Genomic DNA, 20,367 nt, shown 5'->3' on the forward strand with positions numbered 1-20,367 from the left:
AAGCCAAGCATAGTTGGACCTTGTAAAGGAAATTAAAACCAATAGTAAAAGGTGTTTTTAGCCATATAAATGAAAAGAATAGAAAAAGTGACCCCCCAGGCACTGAGGCTGGAGTGGAGATCAAAGATAATTCAGGTATGGCCCAATACCTAAACAAATACTTTGCCTCAGTTTTTAATAAGGATAATGAGGATCTTAGGATTAGTGGCAGGAGGGCTAATGGAAACAAGGATATGAGAGTAGAAATTAACATATCTGTGATGGAAGCCAAATTCAAACAAATCGGGGGCCAGGCACTTAGGGACTAACAACAATAACCTGGGGACTTATTATTTGGAAGTGACAGAGAAGGAGAAAGACCTCGGTGAATTGGTTGATCTTAGGATGACTATGAGCTGCCAATGTGATGCAGCCATGAATGCCAATGTAATGCAGGTCACATTGGCAGAGGCACTGTGGGGTTTTTTGCCTTTCTCTGCAGCATGGAGCATGGGTCACTTACTGGCTTAAATTAGAGTAAATGATGGATTCTCTGTAACTTGAAGTCTTTAAATCGTGGTTTGAGGACTTCAGTAACTCAACCAAAAGTTATTGGTCTATTACAGGAGTAGCTGGGTGAGGTTCTGTGGCCTGCGATGTGCAGGAGGTGTGACTGGATGATCATGATGGTCCCTTCTGGCCTTAAAGTCTATGAACCTATTAGGCTGGATATGTTTGCTTGCAAGCTTTTTTCTTCAGAAAGTGGGTAACTCAGGATTGCAAACTAGCAGACACGCCTGAGTAGATATCACTTCACCCTTTGGGAGATGTGACAGGGTCAGGCCAGATGGCTACAGGAGAGTGTTAGAAGGCAGATACATTAGTCCCAGATTAAGCAGGTCCATTTTCCCTGGGTAAGGTAACAGGGAGAGTTCCAGAACAAGAAGGAACTTGCTGGAACAAATTCAGGCAGGCTAATTAGGACACCTGGAGCCAATTAAGAAGCTGCTAGAATCAATTAGGGCAGGCTGGCTAATCAGGACACCTGAGTTAAAAAGGACCTCACTTCAGTTTCTGGCATGCGTATGAGGAGCTGGGAGCAAGAGGCACTAGGAGCTGAGAGTGAGATGGTGTACTGCTGGAGGACTGAGGAGTACAAGCATATTATCAGACACCAGGAGGAGGATCCTGTGATGAGGATAAAGAAGGGAGGAGGCCATGGGGAAGTAGCCCAGGGAGTTGTAGCTATCATGCAGCTGTTCCAGGAGACACTCTAGACAGCTGCAGTCCACAGGGCCTTGGGCTGGAAACCAGAGTAGAGGGCGGGTCCGGGTTCCCCCCAAACCTCCCAACTCCTGATCAGACTTGGACCGTGGGTTCCACCAGAGGGGAAGGTCTCTGGGCTGTTCCCCGACCCACATGGTGGATCAGCAGAGTCTGCGGGGATTGTTCTCCTTCCTTTTTCCCAGGCTGGCCAATGATGAGGTTAGCTGAGTGAGTGGCAGGTTTGAGCTACTAGCAAAAGTGGCCAAACTGAGGGCTGCCGTGAACCTCTGAGGCAAGCAAATCCTCCAATAAGCGCAGGACCCACCAAGGCAGAGGAGGAAGTTTGTCACAGAGAGCATTAAAAAATTCTACAACAAGTTACCAGAGGACTGTAGACAAGAGTTTTCAGTAAGACTGAAGAGGGTAAGTTGGTCACCAGGACTGCCCTTCAAAACAGTGTGGATAGCACAGATTTAGCTGCTTGAACCATGGTATCAGCCATTTGTATGAGAAGGTGTTTATGGTTACAGTTTTCTGGGTTACCCTAAGAGGTCCAACAGACTGTCCAAGACCTCCCTTTTGAAAGCCCTTCTCTTTGTTTCAGAGAAGAGGGATGACAGGATTCATAGTCTCATAGATTCCAGAGAGAAACTCAAATTGCTTGGAATCTAAACATTCAGCAATGAAAAGAAAGCAATTTCGTACACAGCAGCCATTCAGACACCAAAATTTAGCTTCTCAATTCCAAGATCTACCAAGGGAAAAGGGCAGGGGTTATAGGAGTCTCCCTTCACTGCCATCCTCTTTGGCATCAGTGGGCTCATCCCATCCAACCCTCACTTCCAAAAATACATTTTGAAGGGATAGCTGAGGATAGTGTACCACCTACTTTAGTTTCTTCTGTTCTCCATCTTTTATTTACCATTCACTTATCCCACTTCCTAAGTGCTCGGTCCTACATAACATCAGATCAGTGGATCATAAGCATGGTGGAATGGGGATATGCCATCCAGTTTATTTCTCCACCCCCCCTTTCTCTGTGTCCTCTTCAGGAACCACTCTCATGAGATTGCCGTGCAATGGGAGATCCAATTTTTTCTTCAGGCAGAGGCCATAGATGTTCCATTGTGCCTCATGTTACCAGCTTTGCCTGTTACTTTGGGGTATGCTCATTTATTAGGGTTACTCTTCAGGGAGGAGGGGCATTCTGTATGTTTATCAATGTACTGCTTGTATCATTTGTGTTCTCATATGGAGCTCTACTTCTCCCTGCTGCAAGTTCCCTCCCAATGGAGCTATCCTGGAGGACCTAGGTTCCCCAGGGCTAGGTTCTTCCAGCCCCAGAATCAGACTCACACACATTAACAGAGCGCATCTGAGAGGACCAGGTTAATCAGCACTTCCAAACTGACCCCTTAGATGTCCCTGGACTCAGTAGGCTGGGTCGAACAGAACCTCCAAGCCGATCACACAAATCAGGGCAGAAGGCTATACTTAGAGAGAGGTGGAGGTAGCTGAGGGTCTGGAGTGCTGGAGACAGGCAGAGCCCCCAGCATAATCAGTCAGGAGAAGATGAAGTCGCAATGGAACTGATTCAGATTTTGGATCCAGGCATCAGAACACTTACTTGAGCATGAATAGTGTTTTTTGCGGAGAAACAACAATGGTTCAAGGGAAAACACTAGATTTGTTTATGTGTAAACAATGAAGTATACCAAAGTTGTTTTGTTCAGGCTAGACATGGGAGCTGATCATTCCTGGTTTTGGGCGGTGTTCCTTGGAGGGAGCTCACAGTGCAATTAGGGAGCTTCACTATTTTGATTACCAATAAAGGATTTATTACTAGAATTGGTCTGATAACTACTGAGCTTGGTGTGCAATGCAGTTGAGGTTAGGGGAGTTTCCTTAATTCTGTCATCCTTATCCCAAGGGTTTAGGTGTGTCTCCCACTGCCTTTTCATAGCTTTTTGTAAATCTTTTTTCTGATTGGTTTTGGTTCAAGCAGAGGCGGGCGGGGTGGGTCCTTTCGTGAGTCAGACAGGCTGGGTACTGTACCCTGGTTCCCCAAGAACACAGAGCTGCTAGGTGACTTAACACTCAGAGGAACAGGCTTCTATTTCAACTGCTTCCTGTTTCCCTAAGTGGTGAATGGTTGCCATTATCAGTTCACAGTGCTCCTGTTCAGTCTGCCAGCTGCTCCTATGATGTTCACAAAGTGCATGGTGGTGGTGGTGGCAGCCTGTCTTCGAAAATTAGGTGTCCATGTGTTTCTGTACTTGGAGGACTGGTGGATCAGAGATTGGTCTAAGGCTCAAGTCCTGTGTAGCCTATCCACTGTCCTGTCCACATTCTGTACTCTGGGTTTCCTAGAAAATCAAGACAAATTCTGAAAACCCTCCTGGTGGTCACAGATGTGTCTTTTCTGGATTGGGGAGCTCATATGGGGTCCCTACAGATGCAAGGTCTTTGGTCATGTAGGTATCTAGATTCTCACATAAATGTCAGGAAGCTAAAAGTGCTATGTCTAGCCTGCTCGGCCTTCCTTTCCCACATAGTGGGAAAAAAATTGATCAATTCTGACACATAATTCAGTGACCATGTTTTCCATAAACAGACAAGGAGGAACACAGTTAAATCAACTCTTCCAGGAAGCAGTCCATTTCTGAGATTTTTGTATAATCCACCCAAGTGTTTTCAAAAAGAAAATGCCATCAATTCTGTTCCTGGGGAGGGCTTAGCCCAGGCTCACTGACAGATGTTTTTCTCGTGTCCTGGAAGAATTACCTCCTGCAAGCCTTCTCTCTGATTCCTTTACTGCCCAGAGTCTTATTCAAAATAAAATGAGACCATGCTAGCTACATCCTTATAGTACTAGTGTGGCCTCCTCACCACTTGTATTTGATCCTACTAACCTTGTCGATTGAGCCTCTGTCTCTCCCATTAGATCCAGACATAATCTCCTGTGACCAGGGGCATCTGCTTCATCCCAACCTCCAAGGTCTCTAACACTGTGGATGCTTCATGGCTGATACCCTTTGAAAAGTTCTGCTTGAAGAATGTGCAAAAAGTGCTTCTGAATAACAGAAAACTCTAAGCTAGAAACACTGACTTCACTAAGTGGAAGTGCTTCTCCATTTGGTCTCCTAGGAAAGATGAATCTCCAGAGTAAGCACCCTGCACCTCATACTGGACTATCTTCCAGGTCTAAAAAAAAGTTTGGATATTAACTCAATCTGGGTGCATCTGGCAGCTATTTCAGCCTTTCACGTCTGGGTGGATAATAGATCCCTTTTCTCCAACGCCAGCATCACCTGATTCCTAAAGTATATGGCCAAATTGTACCCTCAAATACGAGACCCCATCCCCCCTTGGGATCTGATTTTAGTCCTAACAGAATTGATGGTACCTCCCTTCAAACCCATTGTAACTTACTTTCTCCTCTGTGAAGGTGGCATTTCTGGTGGCAATTACCTCAGCCAGAAGGGTGGGTTAGTTGAGAGGTCAGGTGTCAGAACCCCCCATATACAGTTTTCCATAAAAATAAAGTTTATCTCTGCCTTCACCTGACATTTCTTACAAAAGTAGTCTCTAATTTTTGTGTTAAACAAGCAATCTATGTATCCACATTTTTCTGAAACGCCATACACTTAGAGATGAGGAAAAGCTTCACTTCTTGGATGTAAGAAGGGCTTTAAGTTTCTACCTGGAGCATGCTAAATCTCTACAGATCCTCTACACAATTCTTTTTAGCAGTTGCAGAGAGAGTTAGGGGCCCTCCAGTTTCCATTCAGACAATCTCATCCTGGATCTCTTGTGCATGGTCATCACTCCACACTTCCATAGAATCATAGACTTTAAGGTCAGAAGGGACCATTATGATCGTCTATTCTGACCTCCTGCACAAGGCAGGCCACGGAACCTCACCCACCAACTCCTGTAACAAACCTCTAATTTATGTCTGAGCTACTGAAGTCCTCAAATCATGGTTTAAAGACTTCAAGATGCAGAGAATCCTCCAACAAGTGACCCGTGCCCCATGCTGCAGAGGAAGGCGAAAACCCCCCAGGGCCTCTGCCAATCTGCCCTGGGGGAAAATTCCTTCCCGATCCCAAATATGGTGATCAGCTAAACCCTGAGCATGTGTGCAAGACTCACCAGCCAGACACCCAGGAAAGAATTCTCTGTAGTAACTCAGATCCCACCCCATCTATCGTCCCATCACAGGCCACAGGCATATCTACCACTAATAGTCGCAGATCAGTTAATTGCCAAAATTAGGCTATCCCATCATATCATCTCCTCCATAAACTTATCGAGTTTTGTCTTGAAACCAGATATGTCTTTTGCCCCCACTGCTTCCCTTGGAAGGCTGTTCCAGAGCTTCACTCCTCTGATGGTTAGAAATCTTCATCTAATTTCAAATCTAAACTTCCTGATGGTCAGTTTATATCCATTTGTTCTTGTGTCCACATTGGTACTGAGTTTAAATAATTCTTCTCCCTCCGTGGTATTTATCCCTCTGATATATTTATAGATAGCAATCATATCTCCTCTCAGCCTTCTTTTAGTTAGGCTAAACAAACCAAGCTCTTTGAGTCTCCTTTCATAAGACAGGTTTTCCATTCCTCGGATCATCCTAGTAGCCCTTCTCTGTACCTGTTCCAGTTTGAATTCATCCTTCTTAAACATGGGAGACCAGAACTGCACCCAATATTCCAGATGAGGTCTCACCAGTGCCTTGTATAACGGTACTAATACCTCCTTATCTCTACTGGAAATACCTCGCCTGATGCACCCCAAAACCGCATTAGCTTTTTTCACGGCCATAGCACACTGGCGGCTCATAGTCATCCTGTGATCAACCAATACTTCGAGGTCCTTCTCCTCCTCTGTTACTTCCAAGTAATGCGTACCCAATTTAAACATAAATTCTTGTTATTAATCCCTAAATGCATGACCTTGCACTTTTCACTATTAAATTTCATCCTATTACTATTACTCCAGTTTACAAGGTCATCCAGATCTTCCTGTATGATATCCCGGTCCTTCTCTGTATTGGCAATACCTCCCAGCTTTGTGTCATCTGCAAACTTTATTAGCACATTCCAACTTTTTGTGCCAAGGTCAGTAATAAAAAGATTAAATAAGACTGGTCTCAAAACCGATCCCTGAGGAACTCCACTAGTAACCTCCTTCCAGCCTGACAGTTCACCTTTCAGTGTGACCTGCTGTAGTCTCCCCTTTAACCAGTTCCTTATCCACCTTTCAGTTTTCATATTGATCCCCATCTTTTCCAATTTAGCTAATAATTCTCCATGTGGAACTGTATCAAATGCCTTACTGAAATCAAGGTAAATTAGATCCACTGCGTTCCCTTTGTCTAAAAAATCTGTTACCTTCTCAAAGAAGGCAATCAGGTTGAATTGACACGATCTACCTTTTGCAAAGCCATGTTGTATTTTGTCCCAATCACCATTGACCTCAATGTCCTAAACTACTTTGTCCTTCAAATTTTTTTCCAAGACCTTGTATACTACAGTTGTCAAACTAACAGGCCTGTAGTTATCCAGATTGTTTTTTTTACCTTTCTTAAAAATAGGAACTATGTTAGCAATTCTCCAGTCATACAGTACAACCCCTGAGTTTACAGATCGATTAAAAATTCTTGCTAATGGGCTTGCAATTTCATGTGCCCATTCCTTTAATATTCTTGGATGAAGATTATCCAGGCCCCCCCGATTTAGTCCCATTAAGCTGTTCGAGTTTGGCTTCTACCTCAGATGTGGTAATATCTACCTCCATATCCTCATTCCCATTTCTCATCCTACCATTATCCCCAAGCTCCTCATTAGCCTCCTTAAAGACTGAGGCAAAATATTTGTTTAAATATTGGGCCATGCCCAGATTATCCTTAACCTCCACTCCATCCTCAGTGTTAAGCAGTCTCACTTCTTCTTTCTTTGTTTTCTTCTTATTTATACAGCTATAAAACCTTTTACTATTGCTTTTGATTCTCTTTGCAGTGTGCAACTCTACATGGCTTTTGGCCTTTCTCATTTTATCTCTACGTGTTCTGACCTCAGTAAGGTAGCTTTCCTTGCTAATCCCTCCCATCTTCCACTCCTTGTAGGCTTTCTGCGTTTTCTTAATCACTTCTTTGAGATACTTGCTCATCCAGCTTGGTCTACAACTCCTGCCTATGAATTTTTTCCTCTTTCTTGGGATACAGGCTTCTGATAGTTTCTGTAACTTTGACTTGAAGTAATTCCAGGCCTCCTCCACCTTTAGATCCACAAGTCTTTCAGTCCAATCCACTTCCCTAACTGATTTCCTTAATTTTTTAAAGTTAGCCTTTTTGAAATAAAAAACCCTAGTCACAGATCTATTTTTGTTTATCCTTCCATTTAGTTTGAACTGAATTAGCTCATGATCGCTCGAACTAAGCTCATCCTCACTGCTCATGAAAACCAAATCTAAAATGGCATCCCGTCTTGTCGGTTCAGCAACTACTTGATGAAGGAATCCATCAGCTATTGTATCCAGGAAAATCTGAGCCCTATTATTATTACTAGCACTTGTTCTCCAGTCTGTATCTGGGAAGTTAAAGTCTCCCATGATCACACAATTCCCATTACTATTTACTTCTTTAAAAACATTAAAAAGGTCTCTATCCATATCCAAATTGGATCCCGGTGGTCTATAGCAGACCCCAAGCACTATCCTGGGGAGGCTCTAGTAGCTTTCTTCCCCAATGTGATTTTTGCCCAGACAGACTGTGTCTTATCCATTCCATCACTTTTTATTTCTTTACAGTCTACCTCATCATTGATATAAAATGCTACTCCACCACCTTTGCCTTTATTTCTGTCTTTCCTAAACAGCACATACCCTTCAATACCTGTACCCAGTCATGACTACTATTCCACCATGTTTCTGTTATCCCTATAATATCTGGTGTCACTTCCTGCACCAGTAGCTCTAGTTCCTCCATTTTGTTACCTAGGCTCCTCGCATTAGTGTACAAGCATCTTAATTTTTGTTGTTTGGCTTTGCTCACATTCTTTACCCGATTGGGCACAGACATTCTACCGCCAATATTACCTATTAGATTGATATGTACACTGCCTTTCTGCCTTATGTTCATTCTCCAACCCACAGCTGTATCCTTTCTTACTTTCTTTTCTTCCCTCTCAAAGAGAATCTGGCGTGGAGATTACCTGGACATCTCCCAACCATCTCCCCTGAATTCCTAGTTTAAAGTTCTCTTGATCAGTTTTGCCATCCTCTATCCTAGAAGTCTGTTTCCCTTCCTACTCAGGTGAAGTCCGTCCCGAGAGAACAGTCCTCTGTCCATGAATGCTTCCCAGTGGCCATACATCCCAGTGCCCTCTTTATAGCACCACTGCCTGAGCCATCTGTTGAGCATCATAATCTTGTCACACCTCTAGGAACAGGCACTATCCCACTGAAGATAACCTGACCCTCGATTTCCTTAAGCATCTTCCCCAGCCTGGCATAATCTCCCTTGATACATTCCAGCAAGAATCTAGCCGTATCATTTGTTCCCACATGAAGGACAATCAATGGATTCTTTCCCGCTCCTGTTAGGATCCTCTTCAGCCTCAGGTCCATATCCCATATCTTAGCACCTGGCAGACAGCACATCCTTCTGTTCTCTGGATCAGCTCTTGTTATAGGCCTGTCTATTCTTCTCAGTAATGAGTCCCCAATCACGTAGACCTGCCTTTTCCTGGCGATGGTGCGATTCTCCAGTCTATCTCCTGTTCCATCTGGCCGCAAGTCCTCTCGATTTCTATTGTCCCTTGCAATCCTCTGCAACCCATCCTGTATCCTCCTGGGGCTCATAGTGTGTGGTTATCTCCATTGACTCTTGCCCTCTTCCAGTAGGACTATCTGCTCTACTCTTCTTCCTTGGCCTCTCACCTTCAGTGACCACCTGCTGTGCCCCTTATTCATTTTCCAACTCTGCAGACCTGTTCCTGAGCTTTATTTCTCCTTCACTGGCCTGTCTTTTCCTCTGGCTGGTTCTCTTAGTCACATGCTTCCACTGTCCACCTTCCTCACCCAGCAGTATCCCCTCAGAGTTCTTCAGTCCTGCTTCCATCTGAAAGTCTGAGCTTTTCCCTTCAGCCTCCTCATGTCTTTGGTCCATCATCTGCTCGAACCCCCTTATAAACTCTACCAGAGTCTCCACTTGCATCTCCAATCCTCGGATCTTCTCTTCCGCCAACTCTATCAGGCGGCACTTCATGCAGACGAGATTCTTTTCAGGTACCCCCTCCAGGATCATGTACATGCCACAGCTTCTACATCCAGTCACCTTCATTGTGTCTTCCACTACTTGGGTCACTCCCACTACTGCCTCTGTGTCTGTCATAACCTTCTCACCTAAGTCCTATTAGTCGGGGAAACACAAACCAAACCAAAACACCACCACCCACAGCAAAACAAACCCCCAACGAGCACGAAAACACTGCCAGAACACCACACACTCTCTTCACTAGCCTGTCTGTTCCTTTTCCTGGCTCTTATTCTTCCCCCCAAACTCCCCTTACAAACTCCCACTGAAACTCCCCTGTTTACAGCTCTGATTGCTGGCTCCTGTGCTGCTGCAGCTGTCTGTGCTGCTGACTGACTAGCTGGCTACCATTATAGGACCCCTCATTATGCCAATTCCCATCAGTCCAGAGACAATGGCAGTTTCAGATGGGATGTCTTGCAATAACTGTTAAGATAGATTCTGAACTCAACTCCCTGTGTGTTTGCTTCTGAGTCACTTACAGTGGAATTGACATGTGCAATCACTTGAAGAAGAAAAAACAATTACCTACCTTTCTGTAATGGTTGTTCTTTGAGATGTGTTGCAAGTGTCCTTTTCATGACCTACCCAACCTGACCTCTGTTCTGGAGTCTGTCTGATACAAAGGAACTGAGGAGGACAGGAGTGGCTCCACTCTCTTCTATCAGCACGCAATAGTGCACAGCAACAGAGGGCACTCGAGCCACTCCAACAGGTACTGCTGAGGGAAAAAAAACTCCAACTTCTGTGCACAGGGGACACCCACCCACCTACAGTGGCATGGACATGTGCAATACATCTTGAAGAACAACAGTTATGGAAAGGTAGATAACCATTTTTTACAAATGTGTACATTCTGCACATCTATACATTGGCAATAATATATTGATATGTATGAAGTATTTGTAATCTTTTTCCCTCTAGATGTGGCGAGAGTTGGATGCCAGAATCACAGATACTGCAAATGAATCAAAAGATAATGTGAGATATTTATACACACTTGAAAAAGTATGTCAACCGCTTTATAACTATGATCTTGTAAGTATACCTTTTGTGATTCTCAGTACACAGTTTAAATAGTCATGTAGAATGCATAGAAAAACTTTAGGATAGAAAGTAGTAGATAGTAAACTTTAGGATAGAAGTAATCTTCTTTGTGGGATGTTCTACTTCAGAAAATGTATTTTTTCTAAATTTTTGTGTAACTTGTTATTTTTAAACCATTAATATATTGGACTAGATTCAATGAAATATTAATTACTGTACTTTTTTGCATAGAAATTAAGTCTAAATTCCTATAGGGTCCAAACATTTTTTAAATTTGTATTTTATTAACAATTGTGAATGTCCATTTTGTCTTTCTTGGAATAGTATATACGTTTTAAGAAGCTAAAAGAGAAAAAAATACATTTATGTACACTACAAAGATCATATAATTAAATTTAGTGGTTTTCATTAAAAATTCAGCATGTGCCAACAATAACCATACAATTGTATCCAAGAAACCACAGTTTCTCTAATACATGATGTGATGGGTTGGATCATAGAAAACCCCTTGGGAACTGCTGACTGATGTGCTGAGACTACTTTCAACCTGTTTTCCTTGCCAATTTGAGCCAGACACGCTAACCTGTTACAAACCCAGACCCAGTTCTGAACCACGTCCCCCACTGAAAACAGCTTAAGGAGTGTTCCTGTCTCTAACACTCAGATGCCCAGCTCCCAGTAGGGTCCAAACCCCAAATAAATCTGTTTTACCCTGTATAAAGCTTATACAGGATAAACTCATAAATTGTTCGCCCTCCATAACACTGATAGAGAGATATGCACAGCTGTCCCCCCCACCCCGCCCCGACCCGGTATTAGTACATACTCTGGGTTAAATAATAAGTAAAATGTGATTTTATTAAATACAAAAGGTAGGATTTAAGTGGTTCCAAGTAATAACAGACAGAACAAAGTGAATTACCAAGTAAAATAAAATAAAAAACGCAAGTGTAAACCTAATACAGTAAGAAAGTGATTTCAGATGAAATCTCACCCTCAGAGATGTTCTGGTAAGCTTCTTTTACAGACTAACCTCCCTCTAGTCTAGGCCCAGCAATCACTCACAACCCTGTGGTTACTATCCTTTGTTCCAGTTTCTTTCGGGTATCCTTTGGGGGTGGAGAGGCTATCTCTTGAGCCAGCTGAAGACAAAATGGAGGGGCTTCCAAGGAGCTTAACTAGACTTTCTTGTGTGTGGAGACCCCCTTCTCTCTCCTATCCAGAATTCAGCTCCAAGGTGGAGTTTTGGAGTCACATGGGCAAGTCACATGTCCATGCATGGCTCAGAACTTTACACATGGCAGCCATTGTTCACATGCTACTTTGAATATCCTCAGGTAGACTTCTTATGTGGATTGAAGACTTCCACGATCTATTGTCCATTAAATGTTTCTTGATTGGGCACTTAACTTGCAAATTTCCTTTCTAAAGAAGCTGACCAAATGCCTTACTAAGGCTACTTAAAATCAAACAAGTACACAGCCAATATTCATAACTTCAAATACAAAAATGATACATGCATACAAATAGAATGTATATATTCAGTAGATCATAATCTTTACAGAGATATGTTACATGGCATATGTAGCATAAAACATATTCCAGTTTTGTCATATATACATTCATAAGCCTATTCCCATAAAGCATTATGGCGTGCAACATCACACATGAAATATCTGTTCATTTGTTAACAAATGTTGCAAGGCTGCCTAAGAGTAGCAAGATAGGGGCAGAAAATGGTCCAAGATGGTATAATTTAAGAGGGAGGTGGAGAATTCATATGTGAGCACATACAGTGTAATCATCGGAAGAATATAATTTGAAAAGTACCTTTTTTGTTCCCATTGAATTCCAGATTTCTTTCTACTTTTGCAGATTAGTTGATCTTGTTTCTCATAGTAACTCTTTATAGGCAGCTAACACAGTTCTGTGTTTAGAAGAAGAAACAACCTCTGTGCCTGAAACACTCATTTCAATTAACACAGACAAAAAAGAAATAGCAAGTGATTCTAGAGGATCCACAAGCCTGCTACTAAAGAAATATATTCATCATGTTTGATTCAGTCCCATCAGTTAGTCGGGCAATGAATAAGATTCTCACACCCAAGCAATTTTATTGAAATTCACAGCTTTGCCTCTCTGCCTTTATTCCTTTTTGTTCTAGTTGGCAGGATATGTCAGCTAAGGTATTTGTACAGCTCCCATTATTGTCATATTTGAGCACCTCATAATACTTTGGTGAGGTAGGGGAATATCTGCATTGTACAGATTGGAAACTGGCTTGTCTGAAGTAACACAGGAAGTTTTTGGCAGAGTAGGGAACTGAACCTGCGTGTCCAAAGTTGCAGGCTCGCATCCTAACCAGTCTTCTTTCTCATACACTTTGTGATGTCAGGTTTCCCTCTTCCTCAGACAGCAGGCATGGAAGCTGGTCAGTCCATGTATAAAATTCAATTTCTTCCATGCCACTATTAGAGGGGGTTTTGTCCAACTGTTTGTCCCTTGGGCCCAGAACATTCTAGTTTCTTTTGGCCAAGGAGGTATCTGCCCAGATTCTCCCATTCTGAGAAGTAGGAATTTTTCCTCCTGTAATCCCTAATATACTCATACACAAGCCGGATGCAGGGGTTTCTATCCCATTCTTGTCCTCTACTTCAAAAGAGATCTGCCAGTCATGATTTGAGATAGAAACTACCAGGTCCACACTTCAGGTCATCCCATATCCTCTGTTCAGTGGACCTAAAAGATACAAACCTGCCATCATATCCCCATCTGTTAACGTTACCCAGGTCTTTCAGTGTCTACTCTCATTTAGCTCAGGGACAAAATCAATCACTATGCTATGAATCATGGATACCTAATCAATTGGGAGACAGACAGCATAAGGAAATAATGCATTTAGGAACATAGATAGCAAGGTCTTTCTTTTTCAAGTTTTATCAAACTCTCTTATCTTCTGTAGCCAGGTGTAAGAGCAATGCAAGTGTTCATAAATTCCTGCTGACTCATTGTGATGTGCAGTTTGTTGACTCTACCCAGGATGTAAAGAAGGTGGGATTGTCTCCTTGGGCGAGGTAACTAGGTCTGGGATTAGAGGCTCTATTGTGAAATTGTTAGAAACAATTTAGCCTGGAGGAGAAGGTTTAAATTGAGCTTTGTTTGGTATTATTTTTATTTCAAGTGACAAAAGAAGACATTTAGGAAGAGGGGTGAATTTGGGCATTAATCCAGAGTATGCATGCTCTTTTCTAGAGTGTGGTAAGGACTCAGCTTTTCCTGGCAGGGTCCTTTTCAGTTTCTTCCTCTCCAATCAGGTTGATTTTACAGCTCATGGACTGAGTGAACCTTATCCTGAAGGGTTGTTTTCACCTTTATTTTCTTCAAAGATTCCTCCTTCTTCTGTGGCATTCTTTCTTGAAATATTTCCTTTCTCTCCCTTAGCCTTTCATAAACCAGTTATGTAATGGTGCTGCTCCACTTTGGTTACTATGGTCCTGAGCTTCTTTTCCTACTCATCTGATTATATCAAAATGATACTCTCATTTTGGTCCCCATCTTCTAATACAAAAAAACATAACTTTTCTTGGTGTTAGACCCAGAGACAGATGATCCTTTCAGATGTGTAGTCTTAAAAAATACTGGTCTTCCAGCACCCCGTAGTCTTGTTTATCACCCTAGCTGAAGTAGCATATGTAAATAGATAGTGGTGAACACCTGGACCCATAGAGTTGGACTTCTCCTTATCTTCCCTCTGCATCTGGGTAGAGCCTCACCTTGTTTACATCAGAGTGGTTTAGCTTATGCAAAGAATACTTCATGGAGGATTTCAGAAAAATGGAGCTTACTGCTCCCTGTCTTCAAGGTCATGTGATAGCAACGTAGGTCTTCAACAGTTGATTAGTTCACTATAGTTCACTTTTTGTTCTTATATGACCTAGTAATGAAACCTCATCATGTCATAAATGCTAATAGTCTCAGGGTATGACAATATCTTGGCATGGAACTTTAAAATATCTGTCTTTTATATTTGCAAAGCTGTCAACTTGCTTTGTCTGTTGCTGTAGACTCAGTTTGACTGTTTGGTTTTCCAAGCCAAGTAGTCAAGCCATCCTTTGGGGTAAAAATGTATGTCCATAAAGACTGTTACCAGGGAGAATGGGAAAAGGAGGCACAACCAGGGAAAGTTACTCACTCTTAATCCTGTGTATCTCTGTTCTCTCATGTGATATCCCTCCTTCCTCCCTGTTCTTTTAAGTAACTTACAGTTTTCCTTCTTTTTAAGTTTTCACTGAGAGGAAGTGGGTGGATTGGGGTTTATATACTATCTATGATAGATAGATCTTTGCCTCCTGTTTGGTGGAGTCATAGTGTTACTATTAAAGGCTGTTGCTGTATTGAATGGGACAAAAGAGGACTGCCGCAAACAGGATTAACAGTGAGCAATCTTCCTTCTGCACCACAGGGAATCACCAAGTGTTGCCAAGTATCTTGCCTTCAAATTCACAGGTACGTGTGAACATGAGATTTAGATTGTCACTGGGGTTTCTTCCCCAGGGTGCCCCTTAGGCCCTAGACTTAGCCGCAGCACTCACTCAGGCCTCTGATCTGTGATGGCTGGGTGTTTTCCCATGCCAGGTCCACTCAGAAGGGGTTCAGCCAGAGGGCTGAGCCCTAGATAGTCCACCCCTTCCAGTGTTGTCAGTGAACTGAAGAAGGGGAATTAACACAAATGAATTATCCCATGACTGTGGTAAGATTCTTTTCCTTCAGAGAGCTCTTGTTGAGCTGCAGTCCCCAACTAAGTTCACAGGCAAATATAGAGGAATAGTCACCTCAAAAATGAATCAGGATCAGACCCTCTCTTCTTTCAAGGAGAGGCTAGTGGGCAGCAGCCATCAGAGGAGCCCCTTCCTTGTCAGCCTTCTCTCCAGGAGCTGAGGCCTGGAGGTTTCCTCAGCTTTCCTCCTTGGTCTGCCACCAAATGTGCTGGGATTTCCCCTTTTGAGCTGTTTCCTCCAGGTCCGACATCTCTCATAGGTGTGGTGGGGTGGAGCCATCTGCTTCCACATTAGCTCATTAACCCTAAATTGCCTAGTGTGGTGTTTTGTATACCGCATTACGCTGTTGTAGAGTAGATTTCAGAATGGTAGCCATGTTAGTCTGTATCAGCAAAAACAATGAGGAGTCCTTGTGGCACCTTAGAGACTAACAAATTTATTTGGGCATAAGCTTTCGTGGGCTAAAATCCACTTCATCAGATGCATGGAGTGAAAAATACAGTAAGCGGTATATAACAGCTCGTGAAAAGATGGGAGTTGCCTTACCAAGTTGGGGGTCAGTGCTAACAAGACCAATTTAATCAAGGTGGAAGTGGCCTATTCTCAACAGTTGACAAGAAGGGGTGAATATCAACAGAGGGAAAATTACTTACCTACATGCCTCCAGCTTTCATCCAGAGCACGTCACACAATCGATTGACCTCTAAGATCCAACCTCATTTGCTTCAATCCCTCAGACAGAGACAAACACCTATAGGATCTCTATCAAGCATTCTTAAAACTACAATACCTACCTGGTGAAGTGAAGAAACAGATTAACAGAGCCAGAAGGGTACCCAGAAGTCACCTACTAAAGGACAGGCCCAACAAAGAAAGTAACAGAACGTCATTAGCCGTCACCTATAGTCCACAAATAAAATCTCTCCAGTGCATCATCAAGGATCTACAACCTATCCTGAAAGACAATCTCTCACTCTCACAGACCTTGGGAGACAGGCCAGTCCTCGCTTACAGACAGTCCCACAACCTGAAGCAAATACTCACCAGCAACTACACACCACACAACAAAAACACTAACCCAGGAACCAATCCCTGCAACAAACCCTGTTGCCAACTCTGTCTGCATATCTATTCAAGGGACACCATCATAGGACCTAACCCGATAAGTCGCACTATCAGGGGCTCGTTCACCTGCACATCCACTGATGTGATATATGCCATCATGTGCCAGCAATGCCCCTCTGCCATGTATCCGGATAGTCTCTACGCAAAAGAATAAATGGACACAAATTAGATATCAACAACTGTAACATTCAAAAACCAGTTAAGATAAAAACCTAAGATAACTAGCTGATTGCCCTGCTTTCTCAGTATGAATCAGGAGGTCTCCGCTGTTGCACCCTCCTCTTTGTGTTTCCTTCCAGTATCCAACTTCCCCACTTACCTCAGGGCTTAGGTCTCCATCCCCTGGTGAACTTAGTTTAAAGCCCTCCTCACTAGGTTAGCAAGACTGCCTGCGAAGATGCTCTTTCCTCTCTTTGCTGGGTGGATCCCCTCTCTTCCTAGCAGTCCTTCTTCCTGGAACAACATCCCATGGTCAAAGAATCCAAAGCCCTTTCTCTGACACCACCTGCATAACCATGCATTTACTTCCACAATTCGATGGTTCCTACCTGTGCAGTAGAAGGATTTTATGTTTGTGTTTTGTATAAATTAGAATGAAGGATAAAGAATAATAATGTAGCATGTATTAAATGTATTGATTTGACCATATTCTGTCAGCCACCCTGTCTGAAATCAGAAAGGAATGGCCTACTGTGCCATTGGTAAAGATGCATCAGCCAGAATCTTGTGTCTGAAGTTGATTTCAAGGCAGTAATAGACCTTTAGGGTCACCACTCTGTTATAAGTTTAAAAATTAGCATTTTGAAATAAGTGAAAGAATGCAATGATTGTTTTCTCCTGCATTGCAATTTGATGTTCCTGTTCAAATGTTCTGTGTAAATCAATCCTGTTTTGTGTGTGAATGAGGAATGTGTGTGTTAGAAGATAGGTGTGAAGGCCATCACTGGACCAGATGTTCTAGGGAGGAATCAAGGACAGATGTAAAGGCACCAGGAGATTGCAACACACCCCATTGAGATGTCAGAGGAGGGCAGATTGATGACTCTAAAAGAGAAGGCAGGCACCTATCAGTGGGGACAAGATAGCTGTGATCAAAACCAGCATGGGATAACTCCCTGAGAGACTGATGAAAGAACAAGATAAAGAATAAGAAGAACAATTTAAGAAAACAAGCACTCGTCAAACGGCAATTGATTACAGCATGACAGTGCAAAACTCATTGGTCCCAATGAAGGAAGATCACTATATAAATAGGGTGCTTTGCCATTAAACTTTGGGTTGGTCCTGCCAAGACTTCCCCAGAGCATCGTGTCGCGACCGACAGAACCCGGCTCCTCCCTACCTGCGATCAACCTAGCTGGCCCCTAGGTTGCTCCTGACTCTGGACTGGTAACTATAACATTGACTGGCGGGATAGTGTGTGTGTGTGTGTGATTGAACATATATGCTAATTGTAGCTCCAGTAGATGCGGCATATTGCCTTTTCCCCTGAAAAAAGGTCCTGGTGCTGCTTATAAACATAACACCTGGGCCTTTTCCTTCAACAGGGAGGATGGATGAGTGCATGAGTTATGTCTCAAACTCCTTTATCCTTCTTCCCAAAGCCACATAGTGTGCAGTGACCCACTCAAGGTCATTCTTGTTAGTATTATTGGTGCCCATGTGGAGTAGTAAGAAGGGGTAGCAGTCCCAGGGCTTGATCAGTTTCAGCAGACAGCCCTTCACATTCTGAATTCTAGCTCCAGGCAAGCACCACACTTCTTGAGTTTCCCGGTCTGAATGGCAGATGACTCTATCCCCCTCAGGAGGGAGTCCCCAACCACAACCAAGCATCTCCTCTTTTTGGGAGTGGTGGTCATGGAACCCCCATCCCTAGGACAATGCATCCCATGCCTTCTAATTGATGGGGTCTCCTTCTGATCCCTTCCCTCAGATGACTCTTCCAAACCATTCTCCATCGTAGTACCTGTGCAGAGAGCCTGAAAATGGTTTCTTATCTCTATCTGCATTGGGGGTATATGGGATCTCCTCTTTCTTCTTCTGGAGGTCACATGCTGCCAGTTTTCTTCCCCGTTCTGCACTGCTCTCTCTGATTATTCAGCATGCAGTGCCTGCAGTACCAAACGCTGACTTCTGTGCAAGATGTGACAAGTTTTTTAAGACTGATAGACGTGAAGAAAAGTGTAATTTAGAAGTTGTGAATAGGAAACTTGGTAAGGGGAGAGAAGCTCACATAATTTTTTTAAAAATTTCTTTATTTTAGGTGTCTATGGCACATGGAATACAAAATTTGATTAATGCTATAAGAATGATTCACAGTGTTTCAAGGTATTACAATACTTCAGAGAGAATGACATCATTGTTTATAAAGGTAAGCACATTAATATCAAGGCTTCATTTATATAAACCGTGATGAAAGCAAACAGCTCTGAATATGACATTGCAGAAATTCTTGTTTTACTTCAATCAGCAGGATATCTTGGTGAAAAGTGGTAAGGATTTTATAAAGCTGTGATGCCCACTACTAAATATATAACACTTCTGTTGTCATGCTATAAAACAAATCAGGCATAAAGAAAACATCAGGCATTGCAACTGCAATTTATTTCTTATAATATTTTATATAGACTCACAAAGGTCTAGATTATGTCATCTTTATATTTAGTAGTCCCTTGCTCCACAAATACTATTTAACATGCAAAAAGAGAAGGAACTGTAGTGCTTCATGATGGACAAAACAGGTGGCAGGTCCAAGCATGAATGCTGTCTACTTCTTATCCTATGGGTCTGCTACTGTCCTCTAACTTCTCTCTCAGAACTTGTCTATGTCTGGCCAAATGATACCCCCTTGTCAGGTTACATTACCCAGCCTCTCCAGGGCTCTTCCCAGGTTCTTTCACAGGGTTATTCCAAAACTTTTCTTAAACTCTTTCTTTGTGGAGACCCAGAGCCCTGGCTTCTAGTCTCTCTAAACAGGTAGTGGCCTAGAATACCCCATCTAGAACTTCTGAGTTTTACTAGTGTGGCAAAGCTCCGACCTTGTCTAAGTGGGACCCACGTTTCCTGGCAGATTAAGCTAGCCTCAGAGGCTCACTGTGACCCTCTATGTAGCCCTTCTCCCTCTAGAGGCAGGGGTCACAGCCTACAGAGCCATTTTCATTATTAGCGAGCAAGGGAGGTGAGGAGAAGCCACCTTCCCTCGCAAAGTCTCTGTTGTCTCCCAGTCTCAGTGATTAGTCGGGGAGGGGAGGGGGGAGCCCAGGCCCGCCCTCTACTCTGGGCTCCAGCCCAGGGTCCTGATAGTAGCAGCTCTTGGTAGCTGACTTTTTAGAAACAGGATGAATATGATTCCCTGGGCCACTTCCCCACAGCAGCCTTCACTTCTTCAATATCTGCATCACCCTTACCTTCCTTGTGCCTGATAGGGTTTGTACTGCTCCGTTTCTCCCGCAGCCCGGCTTCCTCCTACATTTCCTGACACACACGCCTCCACCTGACTAACTGGGAGGCTTTTAACTAGTTTCAGCCAGCCCCTGGTTGGCTTCAGGTGTCCCAATCAACCTAGCTATCTCCCCTGCTTTCTGGAAGGATCTTAATTGGTCCCAGGTGTCTTAATTGACCTGGAGCAACTGCCATTTTCTTATCCTGGTAACAAGGATTCATTTAGCCTGGGACTAATATATCTGTCTCCCACTACTTTTCTATAGCCATCTGGCCTTACCCCGTCAAACTAGCTAAAACTCAAGTAGAGAAGAACCACATTTGTTTTCTCAGGACATTGCCCTTCACTCATGGATGCGCCCTGCACCCACGGATGGAGCCATTTCTAGTTGGAACACTGGATAGCCTCTG

General features: G+C 43.2%; 1 protein-coding gene across 1 annotated transcript in view; it reads left to right on the forward strand.

Annotated features, from left to right (window-relative positions):
* The window catches only part of DNAH8 (dynein axonemal heavy chain 8), a 591,778-nt gene that overhangs the window by 52,475 nt on the left and 518,936 nt on the right, over positions 1-20,367 (forward strand). The window contains exons 8-9 of the mRNA XM_077812184.1: positions 10,490-10,603; positions 18,779-18,886. Of these exons, the coding sequence (XP_077668310.1) occupies positions 10,490-10,603; positions 18,779-18,886 (222 nt within the window). The remainder of the gene's footprint in view (positions 1-10,489; positions 10,604-18,778; positions 18,887-20,367) is intronic.

The sequence above is a fragment of the Eretmochelys imbricata genome, chromosome 3, assembly GCF_965152235.1.
Source record: "Eretmochelys imbricata isolate rEreImb1 chromosome 3, rEreImb1.hap1, whole genome shotgun sequence".
NCBI lineage: Eukaryota > Metazoa > Chordata > Testudines > Cheloniidae > Eretmochelys > Eretmochelys imbricata.